Source organism: Tachysurus vachellii, chromosome 17 (genome assembly GCF_030014155.1).
Source record: "Tachysurus vachellii isolate PV-2020 chromosome 17, HZAU_Pvac_v1, whole genome shotgun sequence".
Classification (NCBI taxonomy): Eukaryota; Metazoa; Chordata; class Actinopteri; order Siluriformes; family Bagridae; genus Tachysurus; species Tachysurus vachellii.
Window position 1 is genome coordinate 9,597,494 of NC_083476.1, and position 20,231 is coordinate 9,617,724.

The 20,231-nt window shown below is 37.2% G+C and overlaps 1 protein-coding gene across 8 annotated transcripts in view; it reads right to left on the reverse strand.

Annotated features, from left to right (window-relative positions):
- rapgef6 (Rap guanine nucleotide exchange factor (GEF) 6) overlaps nt 1-20,231 on the reverse strand; it is a 47,045-nt gene that overhangs the window by 6,757 nt on the left and 20,057 nt on the right. For 7 of the 8 annotated variants that reach the window (XM_060890223.1, XM_060890225.1, XM_060890226.1 and 4 more), the window contains 13 exons: nt 19,930-20,088; nt 12,728-12,880; nt 10,936-11,100; nt 10,587-10,694; nt 10,219-10,422; nt 9,841-9,949; nt 9,495-9,738; nt 8,261-8,415; nt 6,184-6,424; nt 5,413-5,790; nt 2,639-2,850; nt 1,698-1,821; nt 193-216 (listed from right to left, as the gene is read on the reverse strand). In XM_060890223.1, coding sequence (XP_060746206.1) covers nt 193-216; nt 1,698-1,821; nt 2,639-2,850; nt 5,413-5,790; nt 6,184-6,424; nt 8,261-8,415; nt 9,495-9,738; nt 9,841-9,949; nt 10,219-10,422; nt 10,587-10,694; nt 10,936-11,100; nt 12,728-12,880; nt 19,930-20,088 — 2,276 coding nt within the window. The remainder of the gene's footprint in view (nt 1-192; nt 217-1,697; nt 1,822-2,638; nt 2,851-5,412; nt 5,791-6,183; nt 6,425-8,260; nt 8,416-9,494; nt 9,739-9,840; nt 9,950-10,218; nt 10,423-10,586; nt 10,695-10,935; nt 11,101-12,727; nt 12,881-19,929; nt 20,089-20,231) is intronic. The other variant, XM_060890224.1, reaches the window with a different exon arrangement.

Consider the following 20,231-nt stretch of genomic DNA (forward strand, 5'->3'; position numbering starts at 1 on the left):
ATAGAAAGGAATAATGATTTTTTTTTTCTCCCAGCCTCCTTCAGGCTTGGGTTTATACATCACAAAGAAAGAAATGGGGAATAAAGACATGTTATTAATAACATTGTGAATTATCCCTCTGGGATAATAAAGTATTTATCTTTATCTCTATCTCTATACCAGGTGTACATCATGAGGGGCAGAAAGACTTACCCTAAACTCTTCCATCTCTTCTTCCTGCAAGAAAGTTATATGAAAAAGAAACAAAGAAGGGTACCAAGGCAGAGAGAGAATCAGGAAGAGGACATGCTACCGCACACTATGCTGTTCACCAACATATACAGTGTCACTTAAAAGTTTATATTTCTGCAAAAATATGACCCAATACACCATCAGACTTCCACACAAGTCTCAAAAGCAGACAAAGTAAACCCAGTCAAAAGTAGACACAAATATTATACTTGGTAATTTTGTTATTCAGGGAAATTATCCAATATTATATATCTGTAAAAGGCAAAAGTATGTGAACGTCTAGGATTAGTTTTTACTTTTAAGGAGAAATGAGACCAAAATAAAACTTTGTTTTAAAAGGACAAGGCTTATTTTTGGAAACCTTCTGTAAAACATGGTGGTGATAGTATAATGCTTTTGGCCTGTATTGCTGTATACAGTGTATTCAGAATTATACCAGTGAATTCTACTGGAAAATGGCAGGAGATCTGTCAATGAACTGAATCTCAAGAAAAAATAGGTCATACACCAAGACAACAAGCCCAAGCGCCCAACTCTGTGTACAAAGTCAAAGTCCTGAGCTTAATCCAAAGGATTGGGGAAGAACCTAGATCAAACAGTTCACATGAGGATGCCCATCAAAAACCCAGTGTTGAAGATGTTCTGTACTGAGGAATGAGATGATGTTTTTCCAAGACATTGTGCAGGACTGATATGGACACTTTACTTGCAGTTATTGCTTCACAACAGATGCTGAAATCAAAAGGTCCACATACTTTTGCAAGTCACAAGATATGTATTGCTGGATCATTTTTCTCAATAATTAAATAAAGAAGTATAATATTTTGGCTCATTTGTTTAATTGCGTTCACTTATTTTTAGTTTAAGGACTTATGATGTTTTTGTGATATTTATTCAGAAATATAGGAATTCTAAATGGTACAAAAGCTTTCAAGCAACACTGCATATATATCACACACACACATATACATACATACACATACATACATACATACATACATACATACATATATATATATATATATATATATATATCTCACAGAAATTGCAATTGCAAAATTGCTACAACTCTTGACCAAGTTTCTTTGTCATGTCTTACAGTTTGGTCTGCATGATTCATTTTAAGGCAGACAAATCATAATCATAATAGGTTTTCAGGCTAATAAAAAAAAATAATAATAAAAGATTACTGACTAAATAAGAAAAGTACTGACATATAAGTACTGACTAAGGGATTCCAGGACCACATGTTTAGACCCCAGATAAATGAGCAGTTATTATTAGAAATATTAAACTTGGATGTCCCTCAAACTGATAACTGACCAGTAAAACATTAAACAGGAGTTCCATTAATGAGTGACATTTTGTTGCCTCTTGATAGCCATTCTTGTGTTTATATGGACATATAATGGCTATCCAGAGGCAACATCAATCTCATTCAAAATGTGAGCAAGATGAGCACAAACCTCTGATGAAACATGATTGCTGGGTCCATGCTGGTGGTGGTCATTTGCACAACATGCCGAATCTCCTTGGCAATCATTCGCAGCTTCTCAAAGTTCACAAGACCGTCCACATTTGTGTCATTACCTGAGCAATTTTGAATAGGGATTATTGGAATTGTAACAAATGAGTGTTAAATGGATATTAAAAATCATTGTCCATATACCCCTCCAAAGTTACATTTTAATTCAACCCCAACCCATTATTCCTCCTCGATCAATTTTTACTGTTGACACTATGCAATTGGTACTGTAAGTATAGTACTCATGGCATCTGCCAAACCCAGAGGCATCAATCAGATAATAAATGATAAATCACCAATCTAGTGAACTCCACCCCCACTGCTCCTGAAACCAGTAGTGGCCTACACCACTTCAACCAACACTTGAACCCGTGTGTCTTATTGTGTCTTACTGTACATTGTGACCATGAGACTGCTGTGGCCACATAAGTGAGCTAAATCACAATAAGAGGAGCACTTAATGCAAATACAAAGAAATTAAATGAAGTTCTATTGAGAACAACTCTACCATGCTTGCAACCACAGGTCTTCACAGGTCAGTAGTTTGTTCAATAGTGTGGGCTAAGAAACAATTCTCAAAGTTTAGAGAAGTTCCATACTGAGCATTAGTTTTAGCTAAATTAAACAGCCACTGAGTTACAAGGAGATAATCGAAGCCTATTGCCAGCTTGTAGTGCCTACCAATGACATGAAGAAGACAGGAAGTGTGGATGAAGTCTTTGCGTTAAAAAAAGAACTTTTAACAGAGTGCTTATGTAGAGAACATTGAAGACCAGCTAGGAATGGTCTATTATGTCTCATGTTAAACATTTTTTCTGATGTATTTATAAATTTCTTGATCAAAAAGTATAAAGTGTTTTGAAAAAATTTGCAAATACGCACCTTCATGCAGGAATGTCAGGTCTTTCTTAACCACAGGAAAGAGAGGAATTATTGGCTGGTGCATATTTTGGCTGCTCAGGATGTTGCGATATTTGGCCATGTTGCGTGAAGGGTCAAAAATATCCTGCAGGTCTTGAAAAAGCTTTTCATATTTGCTGGGAAGCTTCTCCCATGTGCCTCGTAGCCGGGCAACTGGGGCAAGGTTCAGACCACTATAGGCAAAAAATTTTTTAAATTAAATTTTAAATTTTTGAAATTTCTGAATCATAAGAATAATAATAATGACCCAGTTAACAAAAAATATAGCAAAACAATTCCCCCACATTTTAAGCAGGCCTAATATTTTACATTTGGGTCAATCTTCTCATTAATGCATTAAACATTGTTGTTATTTCTGCAAATATGCAACATGGCTATGAAACTTTGTACAGTGGTGATGTAAACCAAATCAAAACACATACTTTGAATTAAAAAATAATGAACCCTAAACAAAATACAAGTACAAACAATATGTGGAGTAATCATTTTTTGTTCTTTTTCATTGGTCTTAAATAATCATTATTAAAAGAAAATCTTTTTGGAAAATCACAAGGACATTATAATGAACGGCACCCCAGTTTACAGGGAATTTCAGTAGTGTGTCCAGAAAAGATTTCTGATCCTTCTGGTATGTGTAAAAAAATAAAAATAAAAAAAGGTTTCATGTAATGCTCATTTTTCATTTAATATAATAAATTTATATGAGTCAAAATACCATGGCATGTGAGAAATGACTGCAGAGGACTACAACAACCAAACTACTCATTCACACTCACCCAGCTACTCACCCACACGGACTCAATCACATCCTGGCACACTCACAGTTTAATAGGACATTTAGTTCACTCACTCATTGAGAAGCATACATGCTGAGGCCCTCTGTACCAGTCATTAACATCAATTATTTAAGAACTCTCTCACGCAACAGAAATTGATTCTGAAAACAGAGCCTTTCAAAAACGATGGGATGCTGAGTATATGTTTATTGACATTGCCGGTAAACCCGTGTGTCTTATTTCTGGCGCTAATGTGGCTGTAATTAAGGAATTTAATCTAAGATGGCACTGTGAGACAAACATCAATATAGACTGAAAAACCTGAATGCAGAGCAGAAACTAGAAAAAGTAGAAGAGATAAAGTAGAATCTGACATCTCAGCAGATGTTTTTCACCAGAGCCAAATTACAAAGTGAATCTACTGTGAAAGCAAGCTTTATTGTGGCAGAAGATATAGCCAAATCAGCCTGGCCATTTACAGAGGCAGAGTTTCTGAAGAGCTGCATGATGAAGGTGTGCAAGCATCCAGCTCTAACAAAATAGTATAAGAGCAAAGAAAACTGAATGTTCTGATTTGTTATTTCTATTTTTTGCTGAAAAGCACAAATTTTATTTATATTTCCAGGGTTTTTTGGACTATGCCCATATTTTGAATTTGTATGATATTTTTATGGAGAGCAAAATATTTAAAGATATTTAAAGTTTAAGTTTATTTTTTATAAAATGGCACAAGAGCAACGAAAACTGAATGTTTTGATTTGTTATTTTTACTTTCGCAGAAAAGCATAGTTTTGCGGCATGTACATAGTTGTAACTTGTATAATTTTGACAAGGGATATTTTGATGGAGAGCAAAGTATTTTAAGTTATATAAAGTTTAAGTTTATTTATTCTGGAATAATATGCCTGTCTGTTTTTATTCATATTTATGTTCAAAAAACATTTAGTTTTAGAGTGTTCAATAAATGTTTATCCTGTTTGGCCCGTGACATAAAGTGTGCTTTGAGTTTTTGCCCCATGTGCAATTGAGTTTGACACCTCTGGCTTACACTGTTTCCTGCACCAATTCCAGCAACTTCATTACTCTCAAGGTTACCGCCAAGGAATGAGGGCTCATTTAACTGGCCAGGCATGATGATCAGTTAACCATAGATTCCCTGACTGACATCTCAATCTGACTCAATGCCCTGATAAGTAAGCCATGATTTATAAAGTTGGACAGCACTTCCATTTCAGAGGTCCAGAACACAGAGATCATGCAACTTGTGGCAGGTGAAGCTTAACTTTTTGGAATGCCAAAGGCCTCAAAATGCTTTGCTTCTACTGCAGTGGCTCTCAAAACACTCTCTCCAAACTACATGATTTCTGAACATATTGGACATTCAGGAAAGTTTTCTTCTTTTCTAGTGTTCTAGTTATCTAATATTAATCTTGAATTTTGTATTCTATTAATCTTTATATTATTCTTTATATTAACCTTTTGTTCTATGTTTATGTTCTGTAAAGCTGCTTTGAGACAATGTCAATGGTAAAAAGCACTATACAAATAAACTTGAATTGAATAGTGTGATAGATTCTGGTACAAAGAGACACTTCATAGAAGATGACCTGCCTTTAAACTTCAATTACAATTACACTCCAGCCACTACAAGATCCACTTAAACTCTAAGGTTTTGATGGCAGAACCACTGGTGACAGATATTGTCACCCACAACTTCATTGGTGACAGAATTGTTCAGTCACCAATTAAGCTCAAACAGTACATAATTTATATACATGCACTTTACTATTATCTATTTTGATGTTTCTTTTTTCAGCAATTCCAATTAACATTTTAGAATATATATGGTATGTAATGATGGTCAGTATTGCTGAAACAATAGTTTTTTAAAAAAAAAGAAAAGAAAACGTGACTAACATAAAACAAAAATTATCACAACAACAATTATATTTTACCCACCTTATTATGGCAAACATGGAATTAAAGTTGTTGCACTCGCGGCACTGCAGTGCAATCTTGATGAAGTGCTTGATTGTCTTCATGCGCTTTAGTGAATTTGCCTCATGCAAAATCTCAGTGGCCACCCAAAAGGTCTCCTCGTTGATAAGGTCCTCAAACTGTTTTAGATGGCCATTGCTGGAGTTTGGCTTGAAGAGACTGTCAACGTACTCGGTTGACTCAATGTTCCGGAAGATGCCAAAGTCACGTATGGACAGCTGGGCAGACACCTCCAGAGTGCTGAGCTGGAGAAGACTAATCTGACTCTCTCTCAGCAGCTCTTGAGCATCCTCATCTGAGCAGAGGGTCTCTGTTTCCATGTTGTTCTTCAGGTAGTACCTGACCAAAGGAAGGACAATAAAAACTGTGACATTTTTTGAGGTTACTGTCCCGATGATGTGAATGAATGCTAATGAAGACCAGGCAGTATTAGCAATCATACACTGGCTTATGTTCATAGTTGGCAATACACAAATGCTTTGCCCAAATGTTTTAGATCTTTTTACCAGTGGACAAAAAATGAATTTGTGCCTGTTTTGTTTTGCACATGTTCAGCATTAAATATCCTTGTCATGTCACACTCAGCAGTGGCATTAACTGGTTTGTGTGAAAGTAGACACTGCATTTTATACATTTGGAGTTTTTCATAAGTTTTTCACCTAGCCTAAGTCAATTCAGTCAACAAAATTAAACAATAGCTTAAATAGGCAACATTTTAAGTTTAAATCTAACCTGCTATTGAGTTGGATGCGATCTGCCAGTTTGGACAGTTGGTCTGGTAGACGGCGCTGTTTAATGACACCTTCTGGACTGACTGACACCTCACACAGCGAATAGGTCCCAGGAGCAGCAATGAGACCAAACTCCTTAACTACAAGCAAAACCACATCCTTGGCCGTTGTGTCTTTACTGATAATGATGTAGCAGCTCTGTTGGTCTGCTTTGAAAACACGCAACACTTGATCTAGAACATCTGTTCATGGAAAAGAAAAGAACACCAGTCTTTCTTGGTCATATAACTTCACCACTTAACCACTAAACAAAGTTAAATAAACAGTAATTAAAAGCTGTTCAATACAATAGATCAGCATGGTAAGAAACCATATGCTACAATGCAGCTTCCTAATAACTTAACAAACCAACGTACTATTTTCCCACATAGTTGACACAATTATAAGATATGAATTTCACTCTTGCTTTTTAATTTGCTTTTTCCTGACTTTTGCAAAGAAGATACAGATCTTGTCTAAATCAATAACAAACAATCTGGAGGCTGACAGTTGGCAGGCAATGAATTAGAAAGAGATACTACTAACCTGCAAGTTCATAAAACTTAATGAAAATGAAAAACTGCTATTAAACATTAAAGAAGATACAACATACTGAACAGGGTCATCAAAGCACAAAGTACATGCCTGAACAAATGAACATAAGCCAAAGATGAGAAGGATAAGAAGAGCAATTAAACAAAAGCACTCAAAGTCCAGCTGTAAAATAACAAAAGAATTATGCTGAAGATTGAGTAAATGAAAAAATAATGCATTCAACACAACTTAAGTGTGTATTTACAGCTTATAAGATTTTGAGGTGGGGCCTCCATGGATCAGACTTGTTTGTCCAGCTCATACCACAGATGATCAGTCGAATTGAGATCTGAGGAAATTGGAACTCCCTGTCCTGTTCCTCAAATCATTCCTAAAACAATTTTTACACTGGCACAGTGCATTATCCTGCTGAAAGCAGCCACTAGGAAATACTGTGGGTGTACTTGATATGCAGCATTATTTAGGTAGGAGGTACATGTAAAGACCAAAAGATTTCAAGCGGAACCCCTGTGCACTCACGCATTCATGAATTTATCTAATCATTTATTCATGTGGCAGCATTGTATTGCAATATATCATGTAGTTACAGGCCAACAGCTATATGGACATCAACCATCAGATAGGTGAAAATATGTGATCTCATTGACCTTGTCTGTGGCATGACCACTGGTTTTCTGCTTTGAGTATTTCACAAAATCCCTCCTGGGATTTTTTCAGGATAGAGCAGCATCTAAAGTTTACTCAGAATATTGTAATTAAAAAACCTCTAGACATGATCTGTAACTGTGATCTATGTCTCTTTTTTAACTGTGGTGAGTTGAACGTACAACACATTGAATCTTGAGATGGATGGGCTACACATCAGGTTACAATTCTGTTTCTAAAGAACAGAATGATGAGAATGATGATGGCACAGAATCACCAAAATTGGACAGGTGAAGACTGGAAATGCATAGTCTGGTCTGATACAATTTCTACTAAGGAAAACTGTCTTGTTTCAACAATCCAGGCTTGTGGAGGTGGTGTAATGAGGCTGGGAATGTTTTCTAAGCACACTTTAGAAAACTAGGACTATTACTACCAAATCAATCATTGATTAATCGATCATTGCATGAATGCCACATTCCTTTTGAGTGTTGTTGATCACCTGTATCACTTAATACAACCATAATTTACCATTATTCTAATGGCTACTTTCAGCATGATAATGCAGAGTCTCACAAAGCAGAAGTCTGTCTCAAACTGATTTCGGTAGACTTCTTAATCACCAGATCAAGTTTTCGAGAAATCAGTAAAGAATGACAAGTCAAAGGCCCAGCAATTTTGAGCTGAAAAGAAGGCCTAAAAAAAACTAAAAAAAACACTCTCTGCCTCTGCCAATGTTAGAAATGTATTTATAAAATGCTTGTTTGTAATAAGAAAGAATTTATTTTCACACTCACCTGAAATTATTTTTAAAGTGAAAAAGAAGTGGTAGGCCTCACCTATGGAGCTTGAGAAACTGAGTATGCTGGTTGTTGGCTGTAGTAAATCAGGACTGCTGGAGGACAGACTGCCCATTGGCATGATGGCCACACTGTGTCTACACCGTTTTGTGCCAACAATGCTGTCATCCTGAGAGTGTCCTATGCTTGAATCACTAAGAGCAAGAAAAAGAAAGGCACACAAAACACACACACACCTATATACACATGTATATATATAAATATGTATACAAACACAAAAAATTTGAGAACAATTTGTAAACTCTTCATCGCTCAAAATTTGGAATATTAGCTGTGGATGTTCCACTGTTCCACCCTGTGTTGCAAGATAACCAAGGCACTTCAGCAAAAACTAGCTGTTGAAAACACATACTTTATATCTATCTATCTATCTATCTATCTATAGATAGAAAGTATGTGTTTTCAACAGCAAGTTTTATATAAATATAAGGTGACAGCCCACACTGCCATATATATTGTAAGGTAGCAGCCAACACTGCCACCTTACAATAGCTATTTTCCACTCCTCGCGATTGCACGTGGTGGCAAGGCAGGGCAGGAAAAGCACAGATTCCTCTATGAGGACTCCTTTGAGTGCTATTTTTGCTTGAACACAGATACTTCTGTTGCTAAATAAAGCTCCTGTGTTTGATATTATTCACTCCAGTAATGTCTCCGTGTCTGTTTTAAGACCTCTGGGGTGGCAGATGATAAGGGCATGAACATAGCACCCCCTGGAGTTTAAAAAAAACGTATTCATTAATTTAAAAAAAAAAAAAAAAAATGGAGCAAGTACTTAAACATCTCCTGGAAGCAAGCTTGCAGCAGGCGGTGACTCAATTAAAAATGAAAAAAAGAAAGAAGAAAAATAGAATGAGAGCTAAGTGAGAGTGTCTCTTACCCAAATAATCCCCTGTGCATGTAAAGCCAGACATAAAAATAGGAAAATTGTTCTCAAGAATAACACACTCATTATGTAAATCACAGAGCAATACAATACAAGCAGCATTGACAGAAATCATTTTTTAAAATCCAGTGGTCTACTATTAAAAGAATAATAGTAATAATAAAAAAAATAGTAATTTAACTGCCAATTGTTTCTTAAAAATATTTGTATCATATAGTTTATAGAGATCCGAACATATAAGAAAATAAAATTAATACTGTTTGCTATTCAAAGTCTTTGTTTGCATAATATATATATAATTCATGTGTTACAAAAGTTAAATCATACCTGAATGGTTTGGGAGGTAGAATGCTAAATCTGGTCTTCTCCAGCATCTTGCGTATCTTGTTGCGTCCAGCTGACACTGTGTGGGCCTTCATTTTCTTGTGACTCTTGCTGTCAGTAGGAAGTTCAATGTCGCCTGGCAGCTCAGTAATGGAGAAGCGGTTGCCTTTCTTCTCATGAAATTTGGAAATCTTGGCAGCTCCATTCTTCTTAATATTCTTCACATAGTTTTGAAGCTCTTTGAAGACTGCAAGAAGAATAATTGAAATCCATACATGAGCAAATGCCACAATAGCTAATTTTTTTTCTCCTTTTGATCTAGAAGCTGAGGTTCTTGGTTTTTACATACCAAAGATGTTCGTCTTTACAGTGAGAGAAAGGTGAGTATTGTTCCTTATAATGTCCATAGCTTTGGAGTAAGATATGTTTTCAAAATTTTGCCCATTAATCTCTATTATCTGAGAAAGACATACACAGGTATTCAGACACACACACGCACACACAAACACACAGACACAGAACGAGAGACAGAGAGATGTTGTGTTCTATATATATGTATCATACCATAAAATAGACATACCATAAACTTAGAAAACACAATAGTTTGTTTTTTGAAACACTCACACAATAAAAAATTACAAGCTGAATCAGTTACATAAAGATACATAACTGGTGTCTACACCCATAACTAATTTTGTTTATCAGATTCTTGTGAAAGTCACTTTACCTGATCTCCTCTTTTGAGACCAGCTTCCATGGCCTTACTGTCCTCTTTCACATTGTCTATGAATATGCCAAAGCCTCTCTCACTCCCTCCTAGCAAGCTAAATGGCAGTGGTGAATCTCTGTTCCCTTTCTGCAGCATTAGCTGACGCAACTTGGGTTTAGCTGCTGAGGCCATGTTCAGCAAACGCAAATGACCATTCATTTTCTGTGGGTGAGGGAGGAAGAGATTGTTATATGTTATAAGTTCATTCTGTATCGTCTTGTGACACATTTCACCATGGACCAACAATTATATGTGTGTCTGTTAATTCCTCTTATCAATTTATCACTGAAGACAGCACCAGTGACATTAACAAATGTAAGTCTCACCGCTTCATCTAGCAACTTCTCAAAGTCCTCTAAAAACTGTGTCATTGAAGGGTTTCTTTCAAAATCATTAAAATGATTGTTCACCCATAACAACACTATCCGTGTAACCTGTATAGCAGAAGCAGAATATATTTTGAGACATTAATAAAGTTTAGAATTATAAAATATTTAAAAAAAAAATCAAATTCTCTACATTTATTTAATGACAATAAATCTATTATTCATGAAAGAAATGTTCCACAATGCCGAAGAAAAATTAAGTAAAACTAAGAGTCAAACTAATGGTTATCAATGGTAGCTAAAAATTGGAATCATTCACATAATTAGACATGTGGACACACATACACACCGTGTCTCTCAGATTGTCCACTCTGAACCACTCTAATAGCTTATTGCTCACTTCCATCGGGGTGGAAATGAATGTGCGGTAAGTGAGGAGGAAATCTTCAATGTAGGTCGGATCCACTACTGAAGGCTCCTCCACCAAGTGCAAAATCAGCCTTTCTGGAGTGCCCTAAATTACCAAATAAAGCAAAACTGATAAAATATAAAATAGGAAACCCCTTTCAATTTTTTAATGGATTTTGTTCAGTTAATTCAGAAAAACAATTTTTTTTATTTTTAACTACAAAACATACTGTGGCTACATTTGTTTTCTGTAATTTGCCACTTTGTTTAATTACATTTTATTTTATTTTAATAAAATTTAAATAAAACTGAATTAAATCAAGCATTAAAGGCGTGATTATTGATACAAGGTATATACATGTTATTAAAAGGAGCTTGAAGTGAAAATTCTTTAAGTGAAAATGATTGGGTTTAAATTGTGTCCAAATATTAAAGTAATGTTTTTAATTGGGTTGGAATGGTAGCAGGATATTTCTTCTGGCAGTGGAGATACTGAACATAGCAGGGAGTATAATGAGGATGGTCCTCAAAACAAATTCACCAGGGAGGGCATACAGGGAATCAGTAGCTACAGGCCAAATTTCCCTAACAGCACCATTGTCGATACATGAATATAGACCACCTCCCTCATCCCTGTGGCGAAGAATTCTACAGTGTTTTGCCATAGTTATGAAGTCCTTTGAAAGGCTCATCATGAAGCACATAAAGACTCTGCTGCAGTATGATGCAACAAACTTTGCACACCGGGAATGGGGTATTTTGTTCTCTGCAGATATGTTCAATAAGGATAAAGTCAGGGCTCTGGCTGGGCCAGTCTAGTACATTCACAGAGTTGTCCCTCTTGTGTTGTCACAGGAGTAACAACACTCCTGTGTTGTCTTGGCTGTGTGCTTATGGTTATTTTTATATTTGAAGGTGAACCTACAAAACAGTCTGAGGTCCTGAGTGCTGTGGAACAGGTTTTTCAATAACAATATCTTTGTACTTTGCTCCACTTTGTCATTATGGGGTACTGAGTGTAGAAAAAAATATCTGAACAATTGTAGTATCAGGCTACAGCATAACAAAACTAAAAATAGTGAAAGGGGTCAAAATACTTTCTGAATGCACAGTATATGCATCCTCTATGAATGGAACAGTGCTTAGGGACATAGGATTTAAAAAGAGAATAATTTACCCTGAGTGGTTGGATCTCTCGAATTGCTCACTAAAATTCAATGGCAGTCTTCTCATGACACGTTCACTTTGCTGATCTGCTCTCTCACATTCCATTCTCACAAGCTGGTACAATTGTGACCGTAACGGTCAATATGATGGACAAATATATTTTTTTTCTGTACCCATGACTGGAACAGGGACAAAGCTAATGCTGTTTGTACAGACATTACTGTATCACCTACATAACGATAGAAATCTACACAATTTCTACAAAGAGAGTAGGATCATTATACTGTTAAACATCCATTACAAATTGTAGATCATTTTGTTACAGTATTGCACAACACGTGTCCAGTAATTGTTGTTTATGTAATAGCATATAAGTGACAATGGATGATTGGATTGCCATGTATCATAATAAATATAGTATCATAATAAAGATAAATAAATAAATAAATAAATAAATATACAAAATAACATATGTTAAAGTCTCAATTTAAATGTTTCTTCTTTCTAGAAAAAAAATTCAAGGCTTTTTCAGGTAGTTAATATTTCATCAAAAAGAATAACCTCACCTTGATGACAATGTGGCCCTTGCATAAGCCACTGCGATCCAGCTCACGATACTCCTTTACCATCACAATTTCCCCTTCTTCCTCCACCTTGTGCATGTTTTTCTCCACATGGTTGAGGATTCGCCAGTAGTCCTTCTGAGCGATGCACACCAACTGAGCCAAAACAACATGAGACAGCAACTTGAATTTGGAGCAGAGTATGTCACTCTTCAAACAGTGGAGCAAATCACTATGTATACACCAGAACACTTACAACTCTTCCGTAGCTTAAAGAACATTTTCCAGACTAAATGTTTTTTTTATATAAAGAATATAGCTTTTATTTGCCAAAAAACAACCATAACATTCTTGAAAGATGTTATTTGTTTAATTATTTGAGCCCTCTTGTAAACATGGGTTCAGTTTTTTCCTAGAAAAATGTATACTTTATATTTGTACTTTCATATTGTGATCACATTGTACTGTTTTTTCCAAAACACCAGCAGCAGCACAACAGAAAAATACATTGCTTTCCTTGCTTTTTATATACAACACCAATTCCAAATGGGCAGAGGTTAAACAATCTGTGAAAAACTGCAATGAACAAATTGCACAATTGAACAATTTCAGAATATATTCAAATGTAAAATTGTGAAGACTTTCAATAAGACTTTGTGAAGACTCAATCTACAGTACATATCATCCAACAATTCATAGAATCTAGATAAAATCTGGAGAAATCTCTGTGTGCATGGGACAAGAGTGAAAATCAATACTGTGTGACCATAAAATCAGGCTTGATTTTGTAATGAAAATCACTGCATGGGTTCGAAAACACCTATAGAAATCACTGTCTGTGAACACAGTTCCCCCTGGCATCCACAAATGCAGGTAAAAGCTCTGTGCAAAGAAGAAGCCATATGTGAAGATAATCCAGAAATGCATCAGTCTTCTCTGGGCCAAAGCACATTTAAAATGGTCTGCAGCAAAATGAAAATCTGTTCTGTGATCAAACAAATGAGAATTTTAAATTCTCTTTGGAAAAAATTGGACCAATGTACACTTCCATCAAGATAATGTGTTAGAGTGAAGGCCTTGAATATTTCAGCAAGACAATTCGAAATCACATACTGCATATTTTACAACAGCATGGCTTAATGGTAGAAGAGTCTGGGTGCTAAATCTGGTCTCCTCAGTTCCCAGCCGTATATGGACTGTTGTCATAGGAAGAGGGCATCCTGCATAGTGGTAAACATTGCCTTCCCTGCTGAAAAATCCAGCATCAACCAGCATGAATTCCATGCTGGTCCAGGCTTGTTTTTACTGGTTCATGCTGGTATAGTGCTGGTATAATGCTGGTCAGTGCTGGTATAGATGGGTGGCCAGCAATGTCATGGTGTTATCAAGCAAAACGGGGCTGGTGTAGCTGGTTAACCAGTATGATCTTTCTGGAATGAGCTTTATGGGAACAACCTTTATTTTTGCTTGTGCATGTTTCTATGTAACACATTAATATAAGATTAAAACACAATATATTGGAATATATTTAATTATAAGCGTGTTCTTTCTTTTGCTCCCTCTTTTGAATAAAGAACTGAAATAACAAAGCTCAAAAAGTTTTGAATAACAAAGAATAAAAACATTTAAAAATTGTTTGTTAGGGATTAAAGTGTCTCCACAAATTAAATATAGTAATACCAACAAATGTTGACTTCCCGGGCTCCATGAGGGAAGCAGCATATAAATCATACAGAATGATGGTTTTTGAAAGAGATATTATTTATATATATATATATATATATATATATATATATATATATATATATATATATATATATATAAAATCCATTTGTCTCAATTAAGAAGTAGTTAAGTTGTTTGTCTGTTTTATTAGTAAAGCGGTAATGTGAAGAGATATTACCCAGCATCAACGTTGCTATGCAACTTTAAAGCAACTATGTTCACGAAGGTAAATGTAGTTCCTGCACCTTCCAAAAATAAATCTCGCAATGTTTTTGACTACATTATATACCTTACAGTGTTTATCGAAATTAGTATAAGTGTTCCAGATGTTGTTGTTGCCACCGTAATTAGGATTTTGTTTTGGTGTAAATAAAAAGCTTCCGCTTCTACACGACGAATCTGCTGATCACTGGGAATCAGAATGTTTCATACGTGAAGTACCTGGATGACGGCTGCACGGCAGTTTCAACTAGCGAAATTAAGGACTTTAACTATGACATGTTTGACCAAACTCAGGTTTATTGGGTATGATGGAAGCAAGACTTCTTCAGGGCACAAATACTGATGCTTAAAGGTTTTATCGTAACTCGTTCACTGCACAATATAAACAAATGAGTGATATATAGTTTTGTTTCTATAATTTTTCAGAGAATAAAGACGACATAGAGCAGGAATTGTCTAAAGGCAAACGACTCCGGGTAGCACCTCTTAAAAAAAAACATGGTCATCGCCACCGCGTACTACTTGTTCCTCGCTAAAAGAGAGAGCGGAAGCTACAGTAAGACCAAAAATGTGTGTTGTAAAGGTTATATTGTGTAACGTTATTTGTGCACGTGTGTATATTACAGTGTGATGGCAAATGTCATTGTCCAATAAATATTTTATATTATTTATACACACATACATACATATAAAGAAAGCCATGTAAATGATAGGAATATCCAGAATGTTTTTCTTTATTAAAAAGTGAATTGCAATTCTCTAGAAAATTGTCTTGGTCTTTATTTAACTATGAATATGCACTAAGAAATGTGATATGTAACAAATGTGTTTTGTTGTGGTCTTGCTGGGATTATACTAGCATCCAAAAGACAACATATGTTGACCAGCACACCAGCATCCCAGGCTGGTCGGCCCGCACACCAGCATCCCAGGCTGGTCGGCCCGCACACCAGCATCCCAGGCTGGTCGGCCCGCACACCAGCATCCCAGGCTGGTCGGCCCGCACACCAGCATCCCAGGCTGGTCGGCCCGCACACCAGCATCCCAGGCTGGTCGGCCCGCACACCAGCATCCCAGGCTGGTCGGCCCGCACACCAGCATCCCAGGCTGGTCGGCCCGCACACCAGCATCCCAGGCTGGTCGGCCAGCACACCAGCATCCCAGGCTGGTCGGCCAGCACACCAGCAACCAGCACCTAATGCTGGACCAGCATACCACCATCCCAGGCTGGTCGGCCAGCACACCAGCAACCAGCACCTAATGCTGGACCAGCATACCACCATCCCAAGCTGGTCCCAGCATGCAAAACATACCTTATGCTGGACCAGCAATGCTGGTTTTTTAGCAGGGTTGTTCAAACTTTTTTAAAACATGTTGCTGATATCAAATTCAAAATGACTATTTCCTTAAAAAGGTACATATCCTCTTTGCCAAGAGATTTACATTCAAGTTTGTAAGTATTTTGATAGTGGCACAATTTTTCCTCTCTATAATACCACTATGGATGTGAAATGCAGTAATTAATCCAGAGCCAGGGGCAGGGAGCAGACAAGCAGTCTAACAGCAGTTGTATTAACCTGATTATCTTAAAATTAGATCATAGTGCATGCACAACCAGGACCTATGATCTGAAACTAGGACAGGACAGTCTCTTGTATCTAAAGCAATCACTGTTAATGAAATGATTACCGATGGGTAATTTAGTAAGTGTTCTATGCTTAACAGAAAAAATGGATTAAACCAAACGAGTTTGCTGCATTAAATGAAGCTTGTCCACCTGCATATAGTCATGTGCCATCAGCCATACCCAACAGGCACAGTGAAATTGGTACTGGTACAGCACAGTGAATTTTTTTCTTCGCATATTCCAACGTTCAAAGTTGGAGACTGAGTGTTGGGAAAGCTATGATACAGTACCACTGGAGCAGTAAGAGCTAGAGGTTTAAGGCTCAAGGCCCTAACATTTACATTTACAGCATTTGGCAAGATGCCCTTATCCAGAGCGACGTACAGAAGTGCTTAAGTCTCTATCATTGGATACATTAACTCTGGGTCACTAGGTTACATACTTAAGATACCATAAGTCTAAAACATTGTTTGTTTATTTATTTATTTATTTATTAAATTAATAAACATATATGCAACTAACAAGGAAGGAAGTGCTAGTTGAAGTGTTTCGTGAATAAGTAGGTCTTCAACCGTCATTTGCAATGGCCAGTGACTCAGCTGTCCGGACCCCTAGGCGAAGTTCGTTCCACCACCTTGGTGCCAGAACAGAAAAGAGTCTTGTTGTATACTTGCCTCTTACCCTAAGAGATGGTGGAACGAGTCAAGCAGTGCTAAAGGGGCGAGCAGATCGTTATGCAGGGATATTGCAAGATCATGACCTGGGGATTAATCACCTGGGATGATCAGCAGTTCAGTTTTGCTAGGATTGAGCTTTAACTGATGAGCACTCATCCATGATGATATTTCTGCCAGACATGCTGAGATCCAATCAGGAGCTGCGTAGTGCTGTGGCTTGAAACCTGAACCTCCTAACTACAAACCAGAACCACTTGAGCCACCACTGCCCCCTCAGCTCCTATGCTAGGCACCATACAAAAATCTGGACATAAATTTAACATGTAACCCCCTCAGCTAGTATCAGGCAGACAATTCAGACTATTTTAAAACCAAACAGTTCGATAGATAATGATATAGATAATATTACTGCAACCAGCATGGTGGTTGAGATGTAATGTGTTACTTGAAATGTCAAATGTCAAAGTGAAATGCTCTACTGTACTAAACCCTGCAACTCTTCTTTTCACAGAAGTTGATGGAGAAGAACACAATTATGTAGCAGTTGTAAACAAAATTTACAGCCTCCATTTGCAGGAAATGCAATCGCAGCATCCGGACCGTGAACTGTTTGTAGAAAAGCCTTCAGAGACCAGAAAACAGGCCACAGTTGTGTAAGATATGAAGAAGTAGTCACACAACATAAAATAGTGAAAGCAGAATCACAAACAGGACAACTCTCTGCGCAAAAGAACAGGCAAAAGTGTTACAAAATATGCTTTCAGTGTGCAGATATGCTTTCAGAGTAGTTCATGATTTTGGCACATTGTAGAAACATAAATGTTTCTTTACTTCTTAGGTACATCAAACACAGACAATTGGTTGATTTCTGATTATCATTATTACATATGACAGAGACATTCTTATTTCTATTGGTGTACAACAAACCCACCAACTGCTGTTTTTAAACCCGGACTCAAGCTGGCTAAACAAGATCCTGAGGAAGAAGTGATGTGACGGGAAACGGTGACCATGATGGAAAAGAGCTGATGTCAGGAACAAGCTGAGCATGAACACACCAGTCTCCCCTGCCAAGTATCCTGTTAGCCAATGTCAGGGTTCCAGAGGGACATTCGGGAAGGCAAATTCCTTCACCAAGACATGGCTGAACCCAGTGTTGTTGGACCACGCCATCCAGCCATCAGAATTCTCAATCCAATGTATGGCCAGGACAATGGAGTCAGGGAAGACAAGAGGTGGTGGAGTGTGCCTGCTGGTGTGACAGTGCAAGCACTGTTCCTCTCTCACATTCCTGCTCACCCAACTTGGAACTCCTAACCATCAAATGTCACCCTTTTTACCCTCTTCGGGAGTTTATCTCAGTCAAGTAACCTTTATATACCATCTTAGGCGGACACAAACACTGCATTATGAGACGTACACAAGACTCTCACCTCACAACAAAAACACTGCGTTCATCATGGTAGGGGATTTTAACAGTGCCAACCTCAAGCATGTACTGCCAAATCTCCACCAACACATCACCTGCCCCACCAAGGGCAACCGAACACTGGACCACTGCTATGCCTCGTCCGCCATTTGGTAAATCAGACCATGCCACTATCTTCCTCATGCCTAAATGTAAATCAGCATTTTCAGTTCAGCATTTAATACCATTTATAATTCTCTCTACAATTACCTCAAAATTGGAGGGACTGGGACTCAGCCTGTATCTGGACACTGGATCTCCAACGTCCTGTCAGACAGACCTCAAGCAGTTCAGGTGGGAAAACATGACACCCCGGACCCCCCACCATGCCCCTTTCATATCATCGGGTCAGTTCAACCATGTTCCAGAGTGATGGACACATTAGTGTAAAAAGAAAGGTAGATGAAGTGATGTACTCATCATGACTAGTGCCTACCATAAGAGCCTGTGGGGGCATTGTTATAATCTGGGGTTCCCTTAGTTGGTCAGGCATAGGTTCTGCAGCATTATGTGCCCAAAAAGGTCAGCTGACTAATTGAATACACTAAATGACATCAATGGATTTGACACAGGCATATTCTGTCTGTCTGTGCTGAACTCAGAGTTTGCGATGACCCATTAGTTCTTCAGGAGCTCTTGGTTGCACTATTATAAACTGTTGTAAAAAGGACATTATTTACATTTACATTATTTACTGTCCAGTGTCACCCAAATGAGGATGGGTTCCTTTCTAAGCCTGGTTCCTCTCAAGGCTTCTTCCTCAAATCATCTCAGGAAGATTTTCCTTGTTGCCATCACCTCCGGCTTGCTCATTAGGGATAGGGATAGATATATAGTATTTTAAATTTGAAGTTAATATTTTTTAGTTATAACTTTAATTGTATATATTCATTTATTTATTTTTATCCTTATTTTTTCTTCTTATTATTATTATATATTTATTTCTTTTTCTCTCTCTCTCTCTTCTGTTTCCATACTTCTGTAAAGCTGCTTTGAGACAATGGGAATTGTTAAAAGCGCTATACAAATAAATTGAATTGAATTAAATCGAATATTCCAAGATCATAATGGCAGTTCTTCAGGGAGCATGTGATATCATTTTCATGGACTGGCCACAACAGAGTCCAGAAACTACACAAGTGTGAATCTTTGGGATATGCTGAAGAAGACTTTATGCAGTGGTCAAACTCTGCTATCATCATTACAAGATCTTGGCAAAAACTTAATGCAAGTCTGGACAGAAATAAAGGTTTTGGCACTGCATAAGCTCACCAAAACAATGCAGTGGTGAATGCCAGACAAAATCAAAGCAAAAGGCGGTCCAATTAATTATTAGGATGTTTTTGACCAAGCAGTTCATTTCTAACATATGGACACTGCCCACCCCACAATTCCCCTTCACCTCTTCAAATCTCTGCAATACAGTCAATAATGTATAAGGTGACAGTACAAATTGCATAAGTACTAATCTATAGGTAAGATGTACCTGGCAGTCATCCCCTTTTGTGCGCACTTCTCCATTCATGCATTGCTTCACCAAGGAGGCAGAGATTCCAAAGCTGTTCCCCATGCAGAGGATCTCGGTTCGACTGTCTCCGTAATTTATCTCCACTGCACCGTTCAGGATAACATACCACTGGTCCAACTAAAAAAAAAAAAAAATCCTGTTACTAATAAATAACAACAGATCTCTGGCAAAATAAAAAACTTGTATCAAAACATATTTCCTTTAAAATAAACATATTAATTTAATGTTTGTAAATCTGAATTCAGGTAAATGACAAATTA